The 24,689-nt window shown below is 36.8% G+C and overlaps 1 protein-coding gene across 1 annotated transcript in view; it reads right to left on the reverse strand.

Moving 5' to 3' along the window:
* Adgrl3 (adhesion G protein-coupled receptor L3) overlaps positions 1 to 24,689 on the reverse strand; it is a 444,442-nt gene that overhangs the window by 118,515 nt on the left and 301,238 nt on the right. Inside the window, exons 8-11 of the mRNA XM_028780743.1 lie at positions 24,112 to 24,414; positions 22,652 to 22,755; positions 10,880 to 11,065; positions 8,001 to 8,039 (exon numbers count right to left, since the gene is read on the reverse strand). Coding sequence (XP_028636576.1) covers positions 8,001 to 8,039; positions 10,880 to 11,065; positions 22,652 to 22,755; positions 24,112 to 24,414 — 632 coding nt within the window. The remainder of the gene's footprint in view (positions 1 to 8,000; positions 8,040 to 10,879; positions 11,066 to 22,651; positions 22,756 to 24,111; positions 24,415 to 24,689) is intronic.

Consider the following 24,689-nt stretch of genomic DNA (forward strand, 5'->3'; position numbering starts at 1 on the left):
CTACTTGGAAACAGAGTGGTGCTTCCCTGTATCTTTATTAGAATTACTCTCTGGAACACTCATGACCCGTGTCTATACAAATAGCAGCTAGAACATGTGGCTCTCTATAGGAAATGGACAAAAAGGAAAGGCAGAGATGACTTCTTGTAAGACAATCATCTCTGCCGGGTCATGGAAGCCCACCAGGGCAATTTTCAGAGATTGCCAGAATGACTTTCCGTCTGTGTCAAAACAGGATTTCCATCAACACCTGTCATTGTCTTTTGCAGGTCTTTTGGAGTATGAATTGGTCTGTTCAAACTCTTAAATACCACCTGTAGGAAGTACTCTGCTCTTATGACACATCATCTTACTGTCTTTTGGTTCAAAAATTGCTTTGGAGCAGCAGTTAATGTCTCTACTGTATCAGATGGGATTCCAATAACTATTCTTTATGTAGAGAGAACTATTCTGGTTTTATAAATAGAAGAAACTTCCTTTAATCTCAATAGTCTCTTAACAATAGGTTTAGGTCAACAGAAACATGCAGGGTACAGATTTATATTTTTTCTCTTACTGACACCGATCACGTGCAGATTCCTCAAGCTGTGAAATATATTAAGTTCACAGGGCTTTAACAAAGGGTTACGAAACCTCAAGAACATGCTGTGATTCAAACTACTTTCAGATGTCCTTTTAATTATATTAAATGAAAGTTTGGGCTGGCTTTGATGCTTATGGGCAAACAAGGAAATCCATTGAAAAGAACTGCTAAAAGTACTCCCTGTAGCTGTGGTTAATATACTATGTTGTATGCACACTGCTAGCCAATTTATTCTAGTCACTTTAACAAGGATATCCAGCCTGACAGGCCACACAGGATAGTATCACAAGTCAGGCAAAGCACAAATCATTAGAGGGCTAAGAAAGTTGTTTGACATGCACCACAGAGCTCTTTGTCACACAGCCAATTAAGTGACCAAACAAGGAACTTGAAAATACTCATTAATTTCTTCCTAGCAATAGAAATGGAACATAGACTCCTTCTTGTCTCATGGACCGAAGGCACCCAAGTAAAACTGGCATAATTCAATTTGCACTTTGTCAAAGGTGTGAGTAGCAACTTCGGTTCACAGAGAGCCTGCGTTGCAGACACACAAATGAAAGGCATGGGTAAAAAGTCTTCAGATATTTTGACTAAGGTATAGATTTCTGGGCTCTGTGTGGAATTCTTCACATCCATCAGAAACTGGTAGCACTTTCATACCTAAAAATTTAGATCCTGATTTTTGAGCAGGTGCAGCAGTTCTCAGCATCATTTCTTCTTCCTTGAGGTGTGGCTGGAGAGTTGGCTCAGCACCCAGTAGAACTTACCTCACTTACAGAGGACTCAAGCTCTGCCCCCAGTACCCATGCTAAAGGATGCACAGCCACCTGCCACTCTAGTTCCAGGAGCATTCAATACCTCTAGCTTCCAAGGGAACCTGCACTCATAAATGCATGCTCACACAGACATACACATAAATAAAAGAATAAAAATGAACTAAAATACAAAGAACTTGGGGTAGGTTCAAGATAACAGGCTCAGCTGCTCTTGATTGAAGTCTCTCGCCCTTAAGGCTGTTCTTTAGTAGCTACTGCTGGAGTTTCTTCCACTCCATGACATCTTCATATCATATGGAGCCGTGACTCAACATCTGATGCTTTTTTTTTTCTAACCCTCCCTCCCCAGGCTGTATTTACTCTGGCAGGAAAAAAAAAGATATCCTAAAAGGAAACACTTAGACTATCAGCCTCGTGAATAGCCTACAAAACTAAAATTTCCTCAAAAGTCCAGTAAAGTCCAAGTGTGAGCCAACAGAGAAAGAGACTTCACATAATTCTGAGAACCTATTGGGCCACCTTGCAGTAAGGCCCAGGGCAGGGTCAATGATGGGTGAGTGATGGGTGGGAACATCTAACAGGGACTGCTTAATATGTTCATGGTTCTGATACTTTATTTAAACCTAAAATTCAAACTGAAGCAAATGGATTTGATGGTCACTGGAGGCCTTGAAATGTTCCTCATTCAAATGTGACCACTATAAATAAATCCGCCAGTGCTTTTAACTATAAATTGGCTTCTTATATAGCATGTTGAGGAAGCATGCCCGAGCCTAGCTGGTAGGATGACCAGAACCCAGGCTTTGGCCTTTAAAACTCTAGTAAAAATTGAATTCATCTAGTACAGTGGCTTTAATGCCACTGTTAATTAACAGTATAAAGTGAGAACCTCCTCAAACTCAACTCCAAGCTTGTGTATTTAGCTGTATATTTATCATGTGTATTACCTATCTATTAAAGTCAAAATTTGACATGCCTCAAGGCAGGTTCACCACCCATCCTTCTAAAACTAGTCACAAACAGAGCATTTCAATAAATAGTAACATTTCCATTTCAGTTGCTGAACCTAAAATCTTTCTGTTACTTCACATCGTTTTACTTCTCTGGTTCTTCAATCGTCGGACACATTCTGCTTCCTATGTTTTTAACGGTAAAAAATATTAATTGTTATCTCAGCATCCAACACAAGTACACTCATCAAAGTAAGTGTCTATTCCTGCTTGCTCATGCTGCTCAGTCCTTACTTCTCAGACTGAAGGGCTCAGCAACTCACTTTGGTAGCCGTGAAAGTGGCTGACATCTCTAAAATGTGCATGCATGTTGCTCTTTAAGTAGAGCAGGGCCAGCCTTTAGGGAGAACATATTACCTCTGGAGACTTGAGGGATAATAACAAAAAGGTAAAAAGTATATTTATTAGCTAAGAAAATGTTTCAATTTTAAAGCTGGAAAAAAGAACACCAGGAATCCCTAATAGTTCTTTCTGAAGAAAAGAACAATGTTGTTAACAAATATTTTTAATTGAAGAACAGAAATTTAAAAGATGAAAAGATAAGCATGTGTACATTTGTAACACATGATACTTGTTCTTAAGCAGTTTGTTCATATGTATATATTTATACCCTATTTCCTAATTCTTACTAAAATCACACCAATCTGATTGGAAGCACATGGTCTTTTGCTGGTTCATGGATCACATTCCCAAATGTTACCTCATCTGACCCAAGACTAGAGAGTCCTGAACCTACTAAGTTCACTTGTACCAGTGTGTGTGCATCAGAAAAAGAGCAAAACACAAATGTTGAGAAGTTGGGTGATACTGAAAACCTGACAGATTTTGTAAAAACCGATATAAACACGATGTAGGACAACACTCTGAAAAATAGTCTGATAGTTCCTTTAACAGCTTTTTCTTTTCTTAAATCTTTATTCTTAAATCAGAGTATCCTTTGAAAATAAAAGTACCTCAAAATCAAAATCTATTTCTTCATATAACAGTACAAAGTAATGATTACATAGCCACTGAACATGGATGCATTGTGTATGTGTGTGTGTGTGTACGTGTGTGTGTATGTGTGTGCACATGAGAGAAAAAGTGAGAAAGAGAGAGAAAGAGAGAAGGGAAGTAATTGTTTTAGTCTCTTCCATTTCTAGAATACAGTACACACACAACAATAAATATAAGACAAATGACAGCTCTTGCTTTCTGCCATCTAGTAATTACGGAAGTCAGGTTTCAGGGCTGTTGGAATAAATGAACTGTACTTAAGCTTTCAAATAAGCTTCAGATTTCCCGATCTCTTCAGTCATTACTGGGTGATCTATGGAAATCAATTAACACTTTGTGGGTCTCCATTTTCACTCTGAACATAACAAAATGTAAGAGCTAGAACAGAATGTTCTTATAAATATTGAATAATAATAAGATATGAAAATCTCTTTCTTGCCTGTGATCTTAGAATGCATGCAAGTAAGAGAGGAATAGTTCAGTTGGAGACAACCCTGTTTTACACATCCTGTCCCAGAGTAATATATAAATAGTTAATAGAGAATACTTAGAATTCTGCAGAACAATGTCCACATAGATGGCCTAATAAATGTTCTTTCATTTATTTATTTATTTATTTATTTATTTATTTATTTTTATTTTACAAATTTTGTCTGCAGGCATGTCTGTGCATGCAATGTTTGAATAGGTCAGAAAAGGGCACTGGATCCCCTCATACTGGAGTTACAGGTAGTTGTTAGCTGCCATGTATGTGCTAAGAATCAAACCTAGGTCCTTTGTTCTTAACCTCTAAGCCATCTCTCTGGCCCAAATATCCTTACTGTTAATAACAAATCATTGTTATTTTTCACCATTGTGAAAACCCTAAACAACATGCCTGTATTACCAAGCCAGACTTCAGAAAAATAATATACACAGGGCAAATGAATGTCCTTTTATAATATGATAAATATCATTTTTTATCTTTCAGTAATTGATAAATATTTATTACTATAACATATGTCACAGATAAATAAAGAAAAGTAAATTGTATTGGACTGATGTTTTTAAAATCTTAGAACACAAATTTACTATTTCGGAGAATTTATGTTTTATCTTAAAATTTATCCCTATTTAAATTGTTCACGTACCAGTCATTTATAATTGATAACTGGTAGGTCTGAGTTTATTGTGCTTTTGGTTTTGCATAGAATAAAAGGCATGTGTGATGGCTTAAATGAAAAAGCTCTGATAGGTAGGCTCATAGGAAGTGATTCTATTAGGAGGTGTGGCTTGTTGGAGTAGGTGTGGCTTGTTAGAGTAGGTGTGGCTTTGCTGGAATAGATATGGCCTTTGTTGGAGTAGGTGTGGCTTATTGGAAGAATGTGTCATTGCTGAGGGGTCTTTGAGATTTCAGAAGCTCAAACCAGGCCTAGTAGCTTACTCTCTTTCATTGATGGCACCAAGAGCGATCTGAACATATAAACAATGGTTAAGTTAAAACTCTTCCTCATGAGTCCCTCACAGATGATTTTTACAGCATTTGACCTTTGAACGTCCTGGACCAGAAGGGCCAGGCAGTGGTGGCACTTGCCTTTAATCCCAGCACTTGGGAGGCAGAGGCAAGCTGGTTTCTGAGTTTGAGGTCAGACTGGTCTACAGAGAGAGTTCCAGGACAGCCAGGGCTATACAGAGAAACTGTCTCGAAAATGAACCAACCAACCAACAAACAAACAAAAACAAACAACAAAACAAAAAACAAGCAAAAAACAAAATCAGAAGGAGCATCTTGTATTTTTGAACAGAGCATTTCCACACCACCAGTAGCCTCTGTTTGTACTGTGTCTCATCAGATACTTAGTCAATAGCTGAAACATTTGTTCACAGTTAGTCAATTATAACACCAGGAAATCAACCGTGGAATAAACTGTGCTATTAATTTTCCATTGGAGATTCATGTTTGAATGACCATGCGTTTCATAGATTTTAAACACCAGAAAGCTAATTATCCCAAAAGCCCCATTAAAAGGATAGCATAGATTACAATTGGAAACGATCCCGGCAGAGCTGCAACATTCTTCTCACCTTTCTGCAATGGGCATCCTTCCCCTACCCATCATGCTATGCGTCCCCCAAGGATATTTTTCTAAAACCTTAGAAAAATACGTCTTAACATTTTCTTATTCACAAATATTCATCATTTCATAAAATAAATGTCAATAAAAACTAATCCCCATCATCCTCAGTACTCAAATTAGTTTTTATTTTCTTTTAAACAATTCTCAGCAAATGCTCTTATTTTTCCCATGCCTTCAGACTCAAAGCGCACCTCATAAGACAACACTATTTATTATATTCTATGTTTTTCTTTAAAGAAAAAAAGCCCAAGTTTGAACTTGGTAAGACTGGGGATCAGAATAATGCCATCATGGTGTTTGAGACACCACCAGATACAAAAATTTATTCACACTTTTCTTGCCAATCTTTCTTCAAGGAAGGAGGTTACAAAATTGGAAAGAAAAAAAAAATTCCATGACCTTATCCTGAAGCAAATTGTAGGTCTTCATCTCGAGAGACACCCACTCATCTCCAAAGAGAACCATAGCCCCAGAGATGTCGGAAATCTGAGTGAGCATGGCTTGCTGTGTTCCCCTCAGTTTACTGAGGTTATATCACATCACTTTGTCCAGCCACACTCCAGCTCAGTTGACTGACAGTTGATCCTCTCCTCATAACGCTCCAGCACAAAAATACATACATTTCTCTGCCTCTCTGGGTTTCTCTTTCTCTACAGTTTCCATATCACTTAGAGCTTATATTTAATAAATTACCCTGCCATATCTCTTGTTATACTGTTCAATTTTTGCTAAAAAGTCCTTGACCATTGGAATAGAGATGGGTAAGGGAGAAAAAAAAGTCTTTCCCTGCTTTACAGATGAAAACATGCTGGATACCTCTGTATGTAACAAGTCTGAAGCCCCCTTGAGTGCCTGAGAAAACAAGAAAACACCATATCTTGTCCAGGCAAGTTCTCTATTTCCCCCGTATGACCCTAACTAAAGGAAGATGAATAGAATTAAACTCATCAATAATATGTACTGGAGTGTTAAAACCCTAGGGCAGAGACTAGTTTGTATTGCTTGTTAACACTCTTGAGGAAATGATGGATCTCTTGAGTTTTTAAAATGGGTCAGGAAAAAAAAATAATGGTAGTCAAATTAGACAAACAACTGCCTGACTGAGCAGAGACAGGTGTGCATTCATCACAGTGACTACCTATGCTGTGCTTTTTATAACCTGAATGATTCTCCGCTAAGATCATCTAGTTTCTTTTCATATGATTTTTGCTATGTGGCTTTCTATTAATTAGGTAAATATCCCAGTTCTATATTACCTGAAAAATTAGTAGATGTGAATATTCAGGTCATTAGAAAAATGCAAATGGACAAACTGGTATCTAATATTTACATCAATCAAAGCTCTTTGTCTGGGGAGACAAAGCCAAAGTTCCTGTATTATATGTAACGGTGAAGAAACTGTTAAGGTTTTGACTTTGCACAGACAGTCTTCACAAATACTAACCTGGTTCCTGAGGCCCTTTTTCTCCAAATACAAATGGATTTGCTTATATAGAACACTATGTTTTGCATTCAGAAAATATCAAGTTAACAGGCATAGGTTCTAGATCTCCCCTTTGTCTTAAAAAAGAATAGAAAATAAATAAAATAATATAAATAAAATAATAAATAAAATGATAAATAATTCAAATTATATATATATACTATATATATAATAAAATACAATAAATAAAATAATAAAGTAAAACAAAACAAAGCAGAATGAAAAATAATATCAGGTATGGTGGTGCACTCCTTTAATCCCAGCATTCTAGAGGCAAAGGCAGGTGAATCTCTGTGAGTTTGACACCAGCCTGATTTACAAGGAGAGTTCCAAGACAGCCAGGACTGTTACAAATAGAAACTCTGTCTTGGAAAATAGATAGATAGATAGATAGATAGATAGATAGATACAAACAAACAAACAAACAACTTCCTCCCATCCCACAGAAAACGGGTCAAACAAAGCCCAGGGGAAGACAGTCAGTTTGTTTGAGTACTGTTCTCTTTCACACTAAACAACTCATTTTGTCTAAAAACTAAATTTGCATAAGAAAGGAACCTAATCACAATCCTGTCTGGAGTCTTGAGTACTATTTTGGAACAGAATTAAGATTATTTCGAATATCCTATATTGAAATATCCTTCTATGGTTCTGATTGATAATTCTGAATGAACTGACAGTTCAGTGCATAAGTCAAACCTACCAAGTGACTATGAAGGAACGGAGACGTAAGTGTCACACCAAACTCAGCTCTGAGATGACAGTGTTCGTGCCTCCAGTTGCACCTTACCTTCACTCTTGTCTACGCTCCTCAGGCTTAACAGAACCTGGAATCATCAGTTTTCCTTTTTTTTTTTTTTTTTTTTTTTTTACCACAGACTCATTCTTACCATTCCCACCCTGCACACACTCTCTGAAGTTCCTTTACCTCAATATGTCACATTATCATTTTTTTCCTAAGAAGCCCATATGTGCGATCACCAACAGAAACAATTCAACAACTTTACACATTTATAAAAACACAGAAAGTACCTGGACATAGGCTCTGCAAGAGCGCTCTCTTTTCTGAAGCTGAATCCATTAAGACAGCAGATTAAACACAGAATAGAAAAAACAAGTTAGTGACAGAAGAAAAATAAAAAGAAAACATCTAAATAAACACCTTACTTTTTGATTCACTACTTTTATAGAAGAAAACCAAGGCTACGCAGCAGTAATACAGTGGCCAAAACACTTTTTTTTTTTTAAGAACAGCCCACCTAAACAACAGATGGTGGAAAGTTGCTGATAGAAAGAAACTTTTGAATACATTTAGTAGAAATTAGTAGAAATCAATCAACATTCATATGAAATGATCCAGGTCACATCCGGTTAGTTATTCATTCATGAGCTGCTAGTGAAGACATAAGATGTTAAGTCAATTATGCAAAAAGTTTGGAACCCATTATATTAAAAAGAGATTACGTGTGCTTTTCGAGACAGCCTAGATGGTTGATGTGTGATCATATTAAGTGTTCATTCATACCTTCAAAAATTCTATTATAAGGAAGATAGAAATTCCCATTCACTGTGACTATTTAAACCTAGGGGACGGTTACCAACAGTGTGACTCATTTCCTGACTTGCTGCTGCTTTTATTTCTTACAGAATTCTGTTTGACAGTCTTGGCCAAAATAGAAAACACTTTAGAAACTGAGAGGGTAAGAAACTTGATTTAATTTGTTTTTGTTGACACGAGTTTGTATTCAGACCCAAATATTTTCTCCTGGTGCTCAAATGAATAATCAATAACCCTTCACTCATACTGTTAAAATGGGTGACCCAAATTTTTATAAATCAGACTGTGGGGGTTCATCTTTTTCCCCCAGTTTTACTCAGTTCCCTTGGTCATTAGCCTTGAATTGCAAAATCTACTTCAGTTTTAGGGAGCACTTACTCTGACACTTTTGGGGTAACTAGCTACTACTGTACCAACTCTAATTCGTCCTTTCTTCAGTGGGGGGTGGGGAGGGGAAGTAACCGCTGAAGAATGAAGTCAGGAACGAGAGCAAGGCTGTCATTCAGATCAGTGACTCCTATCCCTGAAATGTAGGGCTCTGAGCCCTCCAGAATTTCAATGTGGGTGCAATTGATTTGTACCTAGTTGACTTTGCAAATATGATGGGCTATTCCAGGCCTTGGGGAAAGTAGGAACCACAAGAAATGAGAGCAAGCCAGCAAGCACAGGAGTAACCTTTGCCCTCCCAACTCCCTAGCCCTTCATGCAAATTAACATATGACAAACTGCATTATATAAACAATTGACAAGAGCCAAATGGGAAACAAAAGAGAGCATTAAGAAGCCTCAGGAATGGAAATTTGCCCATTATGTAGTTATTTGATATTCAGCCTAGGCAAGCTGATTAGCTGTAGCCAGTTAGAATGTGACATTAATTGCCAGATTTACCTGATAGCCTCAGATGTCAACACCACTTTTAAATAAAGTTACAAAGTATTGCGATAACAAATCATGTTATGGATATGAAACATTAATAAAAATCAGTACTCCCATCCCATTATGATAAGAATAGCTGGCAGCCATACTCATTAGTAGCATCAGGTCAGCTACAGTCACATTATATTAAAGTCACAGCATGCCAGACCATATAGGCAGCTGTTGATTATCCCATCAGGGGCTTGGTTGTGATTCTATCAGGATACAAGTCAAAAAAAGTAACAAGACAAAAAAAAAAAAAACAAAGCCAAAAAACAACAGAAACCTCCTTCTTGCTCAGAATGACAAAGGAATCTAATACATTATATCTAATAAACAAAGACTAAATCTTTATCTGATTACAAAAGGTAAATTTGCAGCAAGAGCTATCTCAGTTAAAATATCTGGCTTTTTAATTTTGAATGGTTATTATATAAAAGCATTTCTCAGTTTAAATGAGTGGCAACCTTTCCCCACCAAGACAGAATTACAGTCAGTAAAAGACAAATCTACAACAACTTTACTGTTCATTTTTTTTATTTAAAGGGGAATGTTTAAAAATAAATTTCCTAGAGGAGCATTCGTCACTTTTTTAAAGTTGGAAAGAATGTTAATAGCCCAGGTCATAGAATTGTTACACCATTCAGGAGCATCTTCACTTGATGCTATTGACAACAAGAGGTTAGTTTACTAATACTTAGTAACATATATAAATTATATTCTTTATAAATATGCAGCTTGTCTTTTGTGTTTTTAATTTATATAAGATACTTAGCAAGTGAAATGTTTATTAAAGTATGAAAAAATTCTAAATATATATCTTCAAGTGCAACATATTGAAATTTGTTTATTTAAAGTTAAAATTTACAGAAATAAAACACTCAGATTTTTATTGATTATGATACAAAAATCTGAGTCATTTAAAATCTAAATGAAGCATGTATTAAAATCTAATTTCTTGTACTTGCAGTACTTAAAGGTAATATTCACTAGGTTAAATTATCTCATTAAAAAAATCCAATAGCAGGGGAAGGGAGAGGAATCTAATGGATTAATATGCTTTTATTAATGTTTCCTAAATTTACACTTTCTGATTAAACACTCATTAAATAGCCTACTATTTTCAAAGAGATGTTTATAGGAAACAATGACCAGTTGCTTGGATCTACATTGGTTTTGCTACAATTTAACATAAAATGATTGAGAAAGTACTAGCAAAAACCGAACTGCAAATACAGAATGCATATGATGCAACTGGTACATATTTCTCTAAAGTAAAAGCCAAATAAGATCATAATGTAATTGTAATGAAATAGTAAAGTCAACTGAATGTAAGGACTGGTTCGTTTGAACAACGAAAATTGAAAGAAGAGAAACTAAAGACTTGTCTCACTGAGCTTACTTCAAACTGAAAGACAAACACAGCTGAGGTTCTCACCTTATTCAAGCTGCGGGCAGCGCTGTCTTTTCCCCCTGGTGTCAAATTCCTGAGCTGGACATCCAAAAGACCAACCAGCTGGTCCATGGCACGAACTGAGTAGGTGATATCCCCAGCGTTCAAATGATTTCGGGTCTGTTCCGCTAGCTCTCTGGCAATATTGGCAGCTGTTTCTCCAGATTTCAACTATTATTTTCAAATAGAAAGGAAAAAACAAATGTTTTCCATAAGCATTTTCATTGGTTTCCTTTAACAATTTCTTTGTAAGTTAAAACTGCTGAGGCGAGAAACAGTTCTTAAATGCTAGAGTTACCTCAGAGCACTCAATGTTTCCTGATAACTCATACTTTCCTTCAAAGCCTGACTTTAACATCTTGTCGTTAAGGGGCTTGTTATCGAAAATTCCCTCTAAAGATTATTTCTCACCTCAGTTAGTCATTTGGTTTGTTAAGTTTGAGGTGGGTCCCACTATTTTCTCTGTCAGTCTCTAAATTGGAGTTTGATGAGAGCTTCTTGTGGGTCTTTAATCTATATTCTCAGAGGCTGTCCACGCTTCCTTCATGCCAAGATGAGCACTTGGTACGCTGGGTGAATACTAAGCAAACTCACCCGTTTCTAAGATCTACGAAATTTACTCTTTATTAAACCTATGGTTTCAACATCGTTATGATCCTTTTGCAGATCACATAAGTTTTCACCCAGCACATCAAGTAGCCAATTACTCACTAGTTTCTTGTGCTTCCGCTTTCTGAAACATGTTGACTTTTTATTTGCATTCTTAAAAAAAAATGTATGAGACCTAAAGATGTTAAAGGAACTAAGGACAATGTTCCGTGACCTCCTGAATACAACTTAACAGCCTTGAGACATGAAAACATGAACATAAATTCACTCATTAAGAATGACGGGAGACGCCAATAGAGACAGACAAAAAACCATGATGCGAATTTCCTGTTCTCATCACGGGGCACTGCCAGCACCATGTGCAAGAATTCACGTGAAGTTTCACATACTAGAACCAGGTCATGACACTAAGTCAGCTCAGGACAAGCAAGTCAGTGGGAGGATCTACTGGTCACAGAACATACATCTCCTGGAAGCTACGGACAAAGCAAATGGACTCAAGTGCAAGGTCAGGGTTCTCGAGGCATCTCGTGGAGAACAGGGGCCAATTTCCTAGTTCGTTGTTTAACATGAAGAGTGGTCCATTATGGCCCACATCTACACTCGCAGTGCGCATGTTCTATTGCCTTCTCTAGCCCCGCCCTCTCTGTCTTTCCTTCCTTTCCCTTTTCATGCTTATCTTTCTATTTTCATATCTCATATAGAAATTCATCTCTAATCATACATGCACAAGCCACAGCAAAGAGACTTAGCAGACTGCATGAACATGCTTATGTACATGTGTGTATATCTGCTATATATGTGTGTGTGTGTATCTATTATACAATATAGAGCGAAAAAGAGAGCATCATTTGAGAGGGAGTGAGGGGGAACATGAGAGTGTCTTGAGCAGGCACCGAGAAGGGAAGGAAGTAATGTAAGTATATTTTATTTTATTATAATATAATTGTACAATTTATAATATTTTATTAAAATCTTAATAAAAAAATAAAAGTTAAAACTTTGAAAAAGGAATGATGGGAGAAATATCTTAGGAGGTAAACAAGTATCACTTCCTAGTTCATAATGTTCATTATCCTTTTTTTAAATTTATAGGATTAAATTTAAATAGTGTTTTCAATTTCTAAAACAATATTACAGCTCATTTTCACAATAAATAAGAACATAATGAAAATCTTTCTCTACAGACTCCACTTTCCAGGGAGGGTCTTATATGTATCTGTCTAAACTGTAACATACCTCTCACTATTTAATTATATGTGTATCATTATTTAAGGATGAGTTTTCTTATTCTGTTATGTTATAGAAAGCTGGTAGTATAAATTATAGACAACTAAGCAAAAAAAAATCTTCTCTTTCTAAACTATCTCCTAATGATTGTACAGGATGACACAGTTAGTGAAACTGAGCCCACTCAGGGATGTTTCATGTGAACAGAAGGACCAAACAATCAAAAACAAAATGACAGCAAATACTAAATAAATAAATTGAGGTGACTGGAACATCTGATTTACAACCACATTCATGCACACGCACATACACACACACGTGCGTGCACACACACGCACACATATGAAAAACCTAAAGTGAAATGTTAAACAGAATAATAGCAAGCATTGATAAGATTATGAAAATGAATATCACTCCCATCAACTGTATATATCAAAATATTGATACTAAATCTTACAACAATAGTTAAACAATAATCTCAAGATGTCAAAAAATAAACATTCATAGACATCCAATTAAGGTTGTGACTGGAATCAAAAGAAGTTATGACCTAATAGAACCTATCAATTATAAATGTACAATGTCAACAGTTTAAATTTATGAAAGATATTAAAACTGTTGACAGTCTTTAAGATGCACTGCTAGAAGCATACTACTTATAAGCATTTCAAACATGCACACACGCATACATATATATATATATATATATACATATCACAATTTCTGTCTTTATGTATATATCTATATGAAAATAGTAAAACATACCGAAGATTGACAATTCAGGAATAAAAAAATCCTTATTGCTGGTATTTAAATTTTAACAAAATATGATATATGTAATCAACATACATATTAACTTATGAATATAGACATATATGATATATAAACTTTACATATTTTATATATAAATATATATAAAGATATTAAAGTACTGTTATTGGTAAAGTTATTGCTAAAGTTAATTAATCAATATTTTGCAGAATTACAGAAAAGTAAACAAACTGAAATAGAGTGCACCAAGTATCATGTAATGAGTTCATAAATTTCTTTCGAATCTTTATATTTAAAATTCCTATTAATTTTCTTTGGAATGTACAAGCATACTCTTTGATATTAGTATACCATCATGTTTGAGAATAAAATCGAAAAAGGGCTAAGGTTTGAGTATGTTAATATTTAATTTTTCATGCATAATTGTGAAGCATGAAAACAAAAGATTATTAAGCCAATGCTGATGATGAATGATCCTGCTGTTTGTATATGTAGTGATAAGAGAACAGTGCAGTCACGGGAGCCACTGAATCACTAATGGGTTATCTTCAAAACAGTAGCCATAGTTAACTTTCCAAAAGTATTGGTTTAAACTCGGTGAGGTAGTATGCACCTGCAATCCTAGCATTAGGGAGGCAGATGGAGAGGACCACGGTGTGTCCCAGGACCACCGGGGCTCCACAGGGAACCCCTATCAAAAATAAAACAAAAAGGTATACCCAGAGTTCTTTACTTATGAAGAGAAGACATTTCCATTACACACTGAACACTGACACTAAAAGCTATGAAAGTTGTGAGGAAAACACAGTATACACACAAAAAAATTTAAATAAACTAAGAATTCCTATAACTATTCTGTCTGTCTCACTGAGCCTTAAAACTGAATAAATCACACGTAAAATAATTATCCCTGAGAAGTGAAAGATGGCTCATTTGCTTTTGAGCACCTTACCTTCGATAACTTGGGTTCTTTCTGTTAAGGTTTGAATGTAAAATGGCCATTACATTGTGGTCCTCTACAGTTGGTTCTGTCTTGGGACAGTGTAGTACCATTAGCACATATTTTTTGATGGGGGTATTGGGTTATTGGGGAAGGCATTACTGTTTGGAAACTCAATCCTGGTACCTGCTCACTCTGCTTTCTGCTTGCTTGTGCTAACCATCATGGAACCATCTGCCCGCCCTCATCCCTTCCCTACCACAATGGAGCCTACACCCAATCTGAGCCAAAATAAGCCTTACTTCCCTTAAGCTGTTTATTGTAAGGTATCTGGCCACAACAATGAGGAGAGAAAAGGGTCGCATACAAGAGCAATGTGTATGAAAGTAGATAATATTGACTGAGCCATGCAAGTATACTAATGCAGATGTTTATGATATATCATGGGAATACAGCACAGGGTAAAAAAAAATCTGTGAAAAGGAAGAAGGATAATCAGAGACAATGTGAAACCTTAAAAACAAGTCTAATGTTACTTGGTGAGACGGAGTGCTGAAGAAGACCCTTAGTGAGAAAGAACACTCTAAGGAAATAAGATTATCAATACACACACACACACACACACATACACACACACACACACACACACTAACTATGGTTGAGTAAGACAGAGTGCTACAGATAAAACATAGAGAAAAAGGTGCAAGCTAGGTATTGCGCCACACACATTTAATCTCAGCAATTGGGGTATAGAGCAGGGGGATTTCTTGAGTTTCAGGCCAGCTATGGTCTCCAGAGCAGATTCCAGTACAACAAGGGCTACACATACAAACCTGTGTCAAAGAAAGAACAAATAAAAACACAGAACAAAAATTCATTATTTTCTGTATGAAGACTCTAACATTGGTAGTTACTAAGGAAAACCTTTGTCCGGTGAGTTGGCCTCCATTGAGAAGAGTAACTATACTTTAACAACTCTGTTTTCTACCCTGTCTTCCCCTGTGGGTTAGAGCCTACTCAACCCCATTCCTGCAAACACGCATATTGTCCATCTGAGAAATGTTTCGTCCCAAGCTATAATATCCAGTAAATTTTCACCGCTAAGGGTTAAAGACATCAACCAGCTATGGGGACAGGGAACATCAAATCATGAAAGGAGTGTAAATAGGTAGCATCCGAATTCTACAAAACCTATGTCTAATCCCAGGAAAGACACAAGAATTTCTTCTGTTTACTACATGATTTTTCTGCCTTACTCCTCTCCTCTGCATCTACCCCTTATCCTGATATGGATATACAATAGCACCCAAAGACTCCTGAGTTTTAGGCTTCATTGGTACCATTGATGGACTTTGGGGAAGAGGGACTAGATCACAAGGACTCTAACTTCATCATGGATTAATAATATTTTGCTTTTGAGACCTGATCTCAGTGCTGAGCCTTGACTCTTATCCAACTTGTGAGGCTCACAAAATGAGAGCTGTGAGCAGAAACGTGAGCCACAGTGCTCGACTTTTAATTTAGTGGCACAACTTGGAGGTGATATAACTACGAGGTAAGGTATGGAAAGAGGAAAGAAGTCCCTGGAAGTGTGTCCAAAGGGTACATCCTGCTATGGCTTCCCTTCTCTCTTTGCTTCTTGGCTCCTGGGATCAAGACAGGCATCTCTTCGGCCACATGTTCCTACTTCCCTTATGGTCAGCTTCACCACAGGATCAAAGCAATCATGTCAGCACACACTGGAGAGAGACTTCTTAACCCACGGGCATATATAAATCTTTGCTCTATTGGGTTGATTTTTGTCAGATAATTTATCACCATGACCAAGCTGACTACATATATGCCTCAGTCACCAGCCACACCAACGAGTTGAGAAGCTAATTGGTTGAGTAGTTTCCTCTTTTCCATTCTTGGACGACTGATGGAGGCTTTATTTTTGACACTTTATCTAGGGCACTGGCTCCTAATACACGTTTCCTGAGTCTAGTCTAGTAAAATTTCCTGTCTAATATAAATTGTATATGTTCATGAATACTTAAAGTTAGTTTGTATTTATTTTTCTTAAGTAGGAAAATACGTCTAACTGCGCCAGCTTGTGTATTTACTTCTGTCTGTCTGTATCTATCATCTATTATCAGTTGATGTGTCTACCATTTTTATAACATGAATAATCATTTGAGCAATTGCTCATTTAACCTATATGTACATCTGCTTTTCAATCAGCATGTGCGTTATTTAATGGGTGGAGGGACTGCGCCACAAGGCCTCATTCTGCCTGAGTCCTCAGTCTCCTACTGAACTTTACCTTTTTTCCCCGTGATTTAAATTTCTGTGCCACTGTGTTAAGATCTGTGAATATAGTAGTGAAAAGCCAGTAATTAAATGTCTTAATTACTAGCAGCAGAGTTATTAAAAACGTATCTCTACACATCCTTAGTTTTATTGGAGGGAATGCAGAAACCATGTCAAGTAGAATTGTTATTGGGAATTTTACCTGGAATGTGTGAGAATCAAAAAATAATTGAGGAAATGCTTCTCTGAGGACAATTTAGTTTGAAATGCAGTGGAAAGGAAGAGATTAGAAATAGAGGCAGGTGCTGGATTCCAGGCAGAAGGAGCAGTCAGTAGGAGGGAGGAGCACGAAGCCCTAAGGCTAGCTGCACTTAGGGTACTGTAGCTAGAGTTCAGACAGCTGGAGAAGCGAGCTCTAAGTTAAAGAAACAGCACCTGTTCCTGAAAAGGTTGAAGGAAATGGGAAGGTCCTATCCAGATTTGCACTTGAATGACTATAATTCAAAAGATTCATAAGCAGAATCAAAAGTGAAAGAAAGAAACCTGGGTATGGGGTAGGCACTGGCTGAAGAGGAATTTTCACAGGAGCTTTCAGGCTTCTCACTGTGAGCAGTGGGAGGGAAGGGATGTGGTCCTCCCAGGCTGTGCTTTACATAATTGGATGGGGACACCATTGACTGGGCTTTTCCACTGTTCTCACAATCTGAGCTCATTTCATGACTATGTTTTCCTGGTGACCTTCTCGGCTCACGTTCTCTTCGGTGGCATCTGAAAGATCGCTCAGATAACCTTAGTTCTCTCTCTCTAGTTATAGCAACTTACAATGATTTAATTCTACATTAAAATGTGTACATATTTTTAAGCTGCTTCATGTTATTTTTGCAGAGGTATGTTTGAAATAAATCTTTTCCTCACTTAAAGTAGTCATTAAAATACCTTGTAAGTTAACTGTTAATAAAGTTTCATATATATATACATATATATATATGTATATATATATATATATATGCAGAGAAATTTCGTAAGTTTTATAGGATTAGTAAATTAATGCCTGTATTTATGTGGCAGTATTATGCACAGGACTTAATCAATGGAGAGAGGCCAGCTGATACTGCGTAGCACTGCAGTTATGAACAAAGAAATACTGTATTGATACACTGTAAACTTTTAAACTTTGACACAAGCAAAAGCAATTTTAAATTAAAATTTAAATCAGCTTTGAGATTTTTCTGAGCTTTATTTATCAATCATTGACAAGGGGTACAAAATAATGTAGAAATTGCTTACTCCATTACTGTACAGGTACTGTTTCTTTGTGTGCTGTAGCTATTCTGGCGTATATCTGAGCCAAGTAAATATATGAACAGAATGTACGTATGTAAGAAATGGAAATAAATTAAGTAAGTCTGAAGTTCTGGAAGTCATGAAGTGTTGGTTAATTTTGATCACCAGCTTGATTGAATCTATAATCAACTAATAGACATTACTCCGGGACTGTATGTGAGGGTGTGTCCGGGAGGAATACCCTTCTCCGGAAGGAAACCCTTCTCCAGAGTGAGCAGTACCTGTGCACAGTGCCCCAAAACAAAGAAGTCCAAGGATAAAACAATGTTGCATTTGCCTGCCCAGCTTCTGTCCCTCCAGTGAGTGTATCTATGCTGTTGCTACTACTATGGTGGCCACACTTCTCTGCCATTGGAACCCAGCTTGTCTTTTAAATGTAGATTAAAGAGCAGTAGCTCTCCAGGAAACTTCCAGACCTTTAGCTCCAGTTTGGGGGTGCTGACACAACTAGCCTCAGACATCTAGTGTCACCTTGATAGACTAAGCAGCTCTTGAGCTCTCAGTCCTTCCAGTGTGCAGACAGCATTGCTGGACTACAAATCCCGTACTGTGTAAGCCAATCTACTATATTCCTTTTGGTACATAGGATAATTCTCTTCGTTCTGTTCCAAGAGAATAGTGACCAATACATCCCACAATCTCTGATAAGATTAAAAAGCAATTTACCTGCCTTCTATTCTTTTTTTGTTTTTTTGTTTGTTTGTTTGTTTGTTTTCCGAGACAGGGTTTCTCTGTATAGCCTTGGCTGTCCTGGAACTCACTCTGTAGACCAGGCTCGCCTCAAACTCAGAAATCTGCCTGCCTCTGCCTCCCAAGTGCTGGGATTAAAGGCGTGCGTCACCACTGGCCAGTGCCTTCTATTTCTAATCTAAGAAAGTTACAATAGGGCCTGTAAGAAACTTGAGCAGGGTCCAACAAGACATTCTGGGGGAAATAACTGGATTATTTTGTATTAAAGTGCTAAAATTATGTCTAAAACTCTATACTCATTTTCAGAAAACCTAGGAAAAACACATTATCTCAAAATCTGCCAGTAGCTTATATGAAACAAAATAAAGGGGATTTGAGTTTGTCGTGAAGAAAACAAAACCGCTATCCGTGACAATTCAGACAGATCTTTTTCACATAATTGATGAAGTAGGCCAAGCAGGGGGGAAGCATTCTTCTTCATTCAGCATGCACATAATACGGAAGCTGTTCAAAACTATCAATATTACAGACTAAAATGGAAATAATCGAGTGAGATAATACAATAAAATGCACTCTAAGAGTATGCAAAATAGAAAATATAAATTCCACTTTTGAAATGTTGAGTTCAATATGGAGTCCAAGTTGATGCCAAAGATAATTCTGTAGTCATCCTCGAAGTGTATATATATAATATGTATATATATGTGTGTGTGTGTGTATCTATGTTTATGTATATGTATATCATATAAGTTATCATATACAGTTCAGTGTACTGGATTGTGATATAACATGTTTCTTTTCAGTAATAACTGAAAAGTATTTTTAGGCCAACTTGAAGATCTATTAATCTATAAGCATCTAAATGTCTACATATTTATCTTCCTTTTACCATTTCATCCATCCATTTATCCATATATCTAGCCATCTCCCGTATTCAGGAGGTTTTCCATCCTCCTGCTTTTAAATGTCTTCCCCTGTCCCTGTTGGAATAAAGATCTGATGGGTATAAATTCTCCCCCTTTTCTGCACAAGATGTACTTTTTTTTTTAATTAGAAATAATTATCATGGAAGAATCCAAGCTAGTTTCTTTATAACAAATTTCTTCATAAGTTTATAACATAAGTCTCTTTAGTGAAATGTAATCTGATCTCTATTGTCACATAAAATTTACTCTTTAACTTCATCAATACAAAAGTAGCCCAAGTTCATTTGCAACTCCCAACCACTATTAGTCACTGCCTGTTTTCTTCCTTCTAGACTGACTCTTGAGAGAGTAGCATAATTCATTTTTTAGCGTAAATATTGTTCGTTTTGTCCAGCTAAATAGATCTTCCTAGATTTTATATTATATATCTGAACTCTAAAATAGTGCAAATAAATAGCAAGCACATATTCCTCTTCAAATTATTGTTATCTATCCTATTTTACAGATCGGAAGATTGATAAAGATGTTGATGTCTTGTCCACTAGAGTTCAGCTCTAAAGAACTTGGGCTCAAGCCTCCCGGTGTTCCTTAGCAGTCCTATAAAACCATGGGGGGGTGGTTATTATGGATTCAATGTAAACAAATACTGAAGTATAAAGAGTATCAGATGAAACCAATGTGATTAAAAGGTACAGCTCTTGGTAGAATGAATTGGGTATTGAGAGCAAAGCCTTCATAGATAAGATTGGTACTTTTATAAAAGTAGTATTACAGAACTGCTTGAACATAAAAACTGGCACTTACCAGAAATCTGTTGTCAACCCTATGTTAGACCTTCCAGACTTCAAAATGATAAGGGAAAGAAAACACAACACATAGTCTATGAATATGTTATGATAATCAAATATGGTAAGACAGAGAGGCATTGGGTTTCAGAGAATGCCCAGTCCCAAACTTCCTATACAGATAGGTATTATTGTGTTTCAGTTTGATGAGGGAAAAATACTCCATTACATACAGTCATCCACACATCCACACAAACACAAACACACATAGATACATACATACATATATTTTCTTCAATCTTCTAACCTGGCAGGAAATCAAAAAACAAACAAACAAAAAAAGTAGGGGTATGCGAACAGAACCAAGAAAAGACCATGTCAAAAGGGACAACAGAGGAGGAGAGGTGAGAAGAAACCTGTATGGAGAGTCCAGAGCTGGGAGAAGAACTCAATCCCTGTGCCATTCATATTCAAAGTTGTAGATATAACAGGCACAACCAGGAAGGAAGGAAGACTGGACAAAGTGAAGAGAGCCTGCTAGTGAGTACATATGGCTGTGAACCTGAGACTGGCTGAATCACAGGCTAGCCAGAGTGTGGATAAGCAGTGTGTCCTAAAGGTGTGGACTCCCTGAGCTTCCTCTCTTAAAGACTGATGGAGAGAGCTCCAAAGATTCTTCTGAGCACTTTATAAACTTACATCATTGTTATAAATTCCAGTTGACTAAATTCTTTAATTTAAATGTAATTATAGTATATCCAAACTTTATAGACCCATAAGGATTAAGCAGAAATGCTTTGGATGAACAAGACCAATTTATTATAAAACAAAACATCTCCTCCATGAATCAAATGGGCAACAGCTGTCTGGTCTTTAAAAGGAATTATCTCTTTTGTTCTAAGATTAGCAGGGCTGCAGAGGAAAGGAGGGAATTAACTATCATTATCAGTTCAAGTCACCCGGTAATTTCTGCAATGAAATAGCCCAAGCATATTCAGAAATTATCATGAAAACACTCAGCTTTCTAGGTGAATTATTATTGAATTTATATTAACCCCTGGGCTAAGTATCTAGGGAACTTTTTTTTTCAAGTTGCTAATGTAAAAAGATACGCTGCTGATCTCTTAGTCTGATCACATCCAGGGAGAGTTATTTGCCCCCGGGGTCTGAGCTACATTGTAATAAAATCAAAGGACATAAAAGCTGTGGCAGGAACAGTGCGGAAATTGGAGAAACCTCATTATGAATGGCAACAAGTATGGAGATGCATATGTACGAGCGTCACAGAGTCAGTAAAAACCTCAGCTCTTCCTTGATCGACGGTGCACAGAGAGTTATAGCTCATTCAGTAAATGATCTACTGGGTAGGTATTTATGGATTATTATACAGAATATTATTGAGGATAAGCCTGGTTAAAAACAAATACAGAAAAGAGTAAATGGCCCAGGCAGGCTTTTAGGAAAGCCATCATTTGTAATATTTTTCAGGCCCCCCCCAAAAAAAAATTCAGAAATTTCACAGCATGGCTAATGTGCTATAGCCGGACTCTGCATTTTAGAAGTGCATAAATCCACACAAATTGCTGTAATAAGGATCCATCCCATAGCCCTTTTGGCATAAATGCACATCTGGTCTCTGTTTGTAATGAAATCAATTCAAAGCCCCACAGTGCATTAATACTAAAAATGTTCAACATATTGCAACTGAATAAGCCCAAATTTGAGTCTGAAGATGTCATTACATGTGTGTACTTTTAGCACTGATAAATGACTAGGTTACACGACATTCAGCAAGCTGCTCAAGATTCAAGAGGTAGAACTGTCGGTACTATTGTATTATTTCCAAGGGAAAAAATCCATATGCATGTAAGCTTCATTTTCTTTCTTATTGAAGTATGATAGAAATGTGATTAACAATAAACTAATTATAAATAATAATGCCTGGCTTAGGGTATGGATCTACAATTTAAAAACAACAGAATCCTGAAATTAGCACATCATGCATCAAAGATTGTTCTTTTTTTTAATTTTAAATTCTATTAAAATAAAACTCTATTAAAATGTGCTGTCACACATTAATTTTTAAAGTATCCTATTTGCTTTTCAGTACAAGTAATCAACAAGAAAGAGACAGAGCCTGCTAAGCATCCCTTATGGGCTTCATATTTACCTTTTGTGTTATGTGGTTGACCCAAGGAGAAGAGCAGTTGCTGAGATCTGGTCCTTGGGGATCCCATATTCCATCAGGAGCAAGACATAGGTAAGTTGATACACCTACAGACAGAAAGAGACACTCCTGTTTCAAACACTCACATCATATTTCTTCAAGTCACATCATGTCTTTGCTATCATACATATATATACAGATCTACAGATTAGATAATTGTATTGAGATAGTATCTATTAAACTCCAGAGACAATGCTTTGAAAGCAAGTGGAACTGAACAAATGTTGAACAATAAATTAAAAGAATTCAGCATTTTTAAGAGTCCGTTGACAACTATCATGGGTGTGGGGAAGAATTTCATGAGTAAAGACCATGGCGAGCTTGTCTGAGTGGACATTGTGTTCTGTTTGTAGGGGTAAGATAATATTAGCAAAGCAGGCCTTCAGGAAAACTAGGTGGGAAAGGCCATCTCTAGTAGAGGAAATATGTCACCTTTGGGAGACATCAAGACTTTTGAATGGGGATTAGGCTGGTTGAAGGAGTTTTATTTAATGAACCTGGAAAAGCATGTGTTATGGAACCTAAAATTACGTATCTACACAGATAAAGGAATCAAGGGAATAATGTCCAAAACTTGCCCATAAGAACACATGTATGTATACTAATTGTATATTATATATATTTGATGAATAATGCAAATGTTTGTTGATGTGTGAAGTGTTATGAAGTTCAATGAAAATGACAAGAAAAGTAGAGTATTTGTTTTAAAATGACAGATATGACTGCACCTAGGTGTATTATAAATATGACAGAAATAAAATAAGTTCAGGGACATCTATTTCTTAATTATCTCCTGGAAGAAGCAGGAGAGATTGTTGTTAGATGGATAATTCTGGGTAGGAGATGTCACCCAGCAGAAGGCTCATGACCATGTCAGGTACCTTTGGCTACCAGGGAACAATGACATAAAAGATACTCATGTTTTCTCCTTTTATAAATGCAAGATATGACCAATGATCATCAGGTTATCTAGACACCTGCACACCCTAGTTTCTGCTACTAATATCTACTCACTTGAGAAACACAAGACAAACTGAAAGCAATTCAAGGACAGTGCAGAGATGTTCCAGGGAGGATGTGGCTCTGTAGAGCATCATCTGACTCCAAGCACTAACACCGAAGGAAAACTATTAATCAAAAGCATTTCTATTAAATTCTCACCTGTGACTTCTGCAGGTTCTCTTATCAAATGCTGATAATGAAGCATTCATTTGGTTGAGTTCATAACATAATCAAATGTTAATGCATAAAATGGATAGTAACAACAAAAAGAGAACAAAGACGGGAAGTAAGAGGAGTGGAGAAAACAGGAAAAGAGAAACAAAGGAAAAAAACCAAACAGTGTGAAAGACAGCAAGCAAAATCAAGGAAGCCCTGGGCTAGGCTAGCTGGGGCAGGCTTACCTATGGTTCCTGCTGGGCATGGCTGCTTTGCTACTTGCCCCTGTCGGGTCTTAAACCACATGATTTCTCGGGCTTCCACAGCCTCACAGCTCTCTTCCATAGCTGGGATTTGGGAGGCTGCAGAGGGCAGGTGTGTGGTAATGTCATCCAGCACCTCTACTGCTGGGGACGGCGTGCTGGTACTGCGGTTTCTTCTGCCGGGCAAGGATGGGGTGGTACTCCTCCCTATGTTCCAGGTTGTGGTCCGGAGGGTGGTGCTGGTGGTTGTGCTGCCTATACCCAGGGGTCCTGTGGTAGACATCCCTGAAACACAATTGGAAAACAAAAAAAACAAAAAACAAAAGAAACCACCTACATTGCCTGCTCACAATATGACCTCAGGACATCCCAAGATCAGAAACCAATGACCTCATTTGCATTTTAGTCATGGCAAAAACTTGCCAGTACCAAGTATCAGAGTGCCACTAGAGTAATAAACCAACTATTTGACTTCTGCCAAGCATGCGCTTTTAAGGTGTTTTTATTTTATTTTATTTTATTTTATTTTATTTTATTTTATTTTATTTTATTTTATTTTA

Source organism: Grammomys surdaster, unplaced genomic scaffold (genome assembly GCF_004785775.1).
Source record: "Grammomys surdaster isolate TR1022 unplaced genomic scaffold, NIH_TR_1.0 372, whole genome shotgun sequence".
NCBI classification, from domain to species: domain Eukaryota; kingdom Metazoa; phylum Chordata; class Mammalia; order Rodentia; family Muridae; genus Grammomys; species Grammomys surdaster.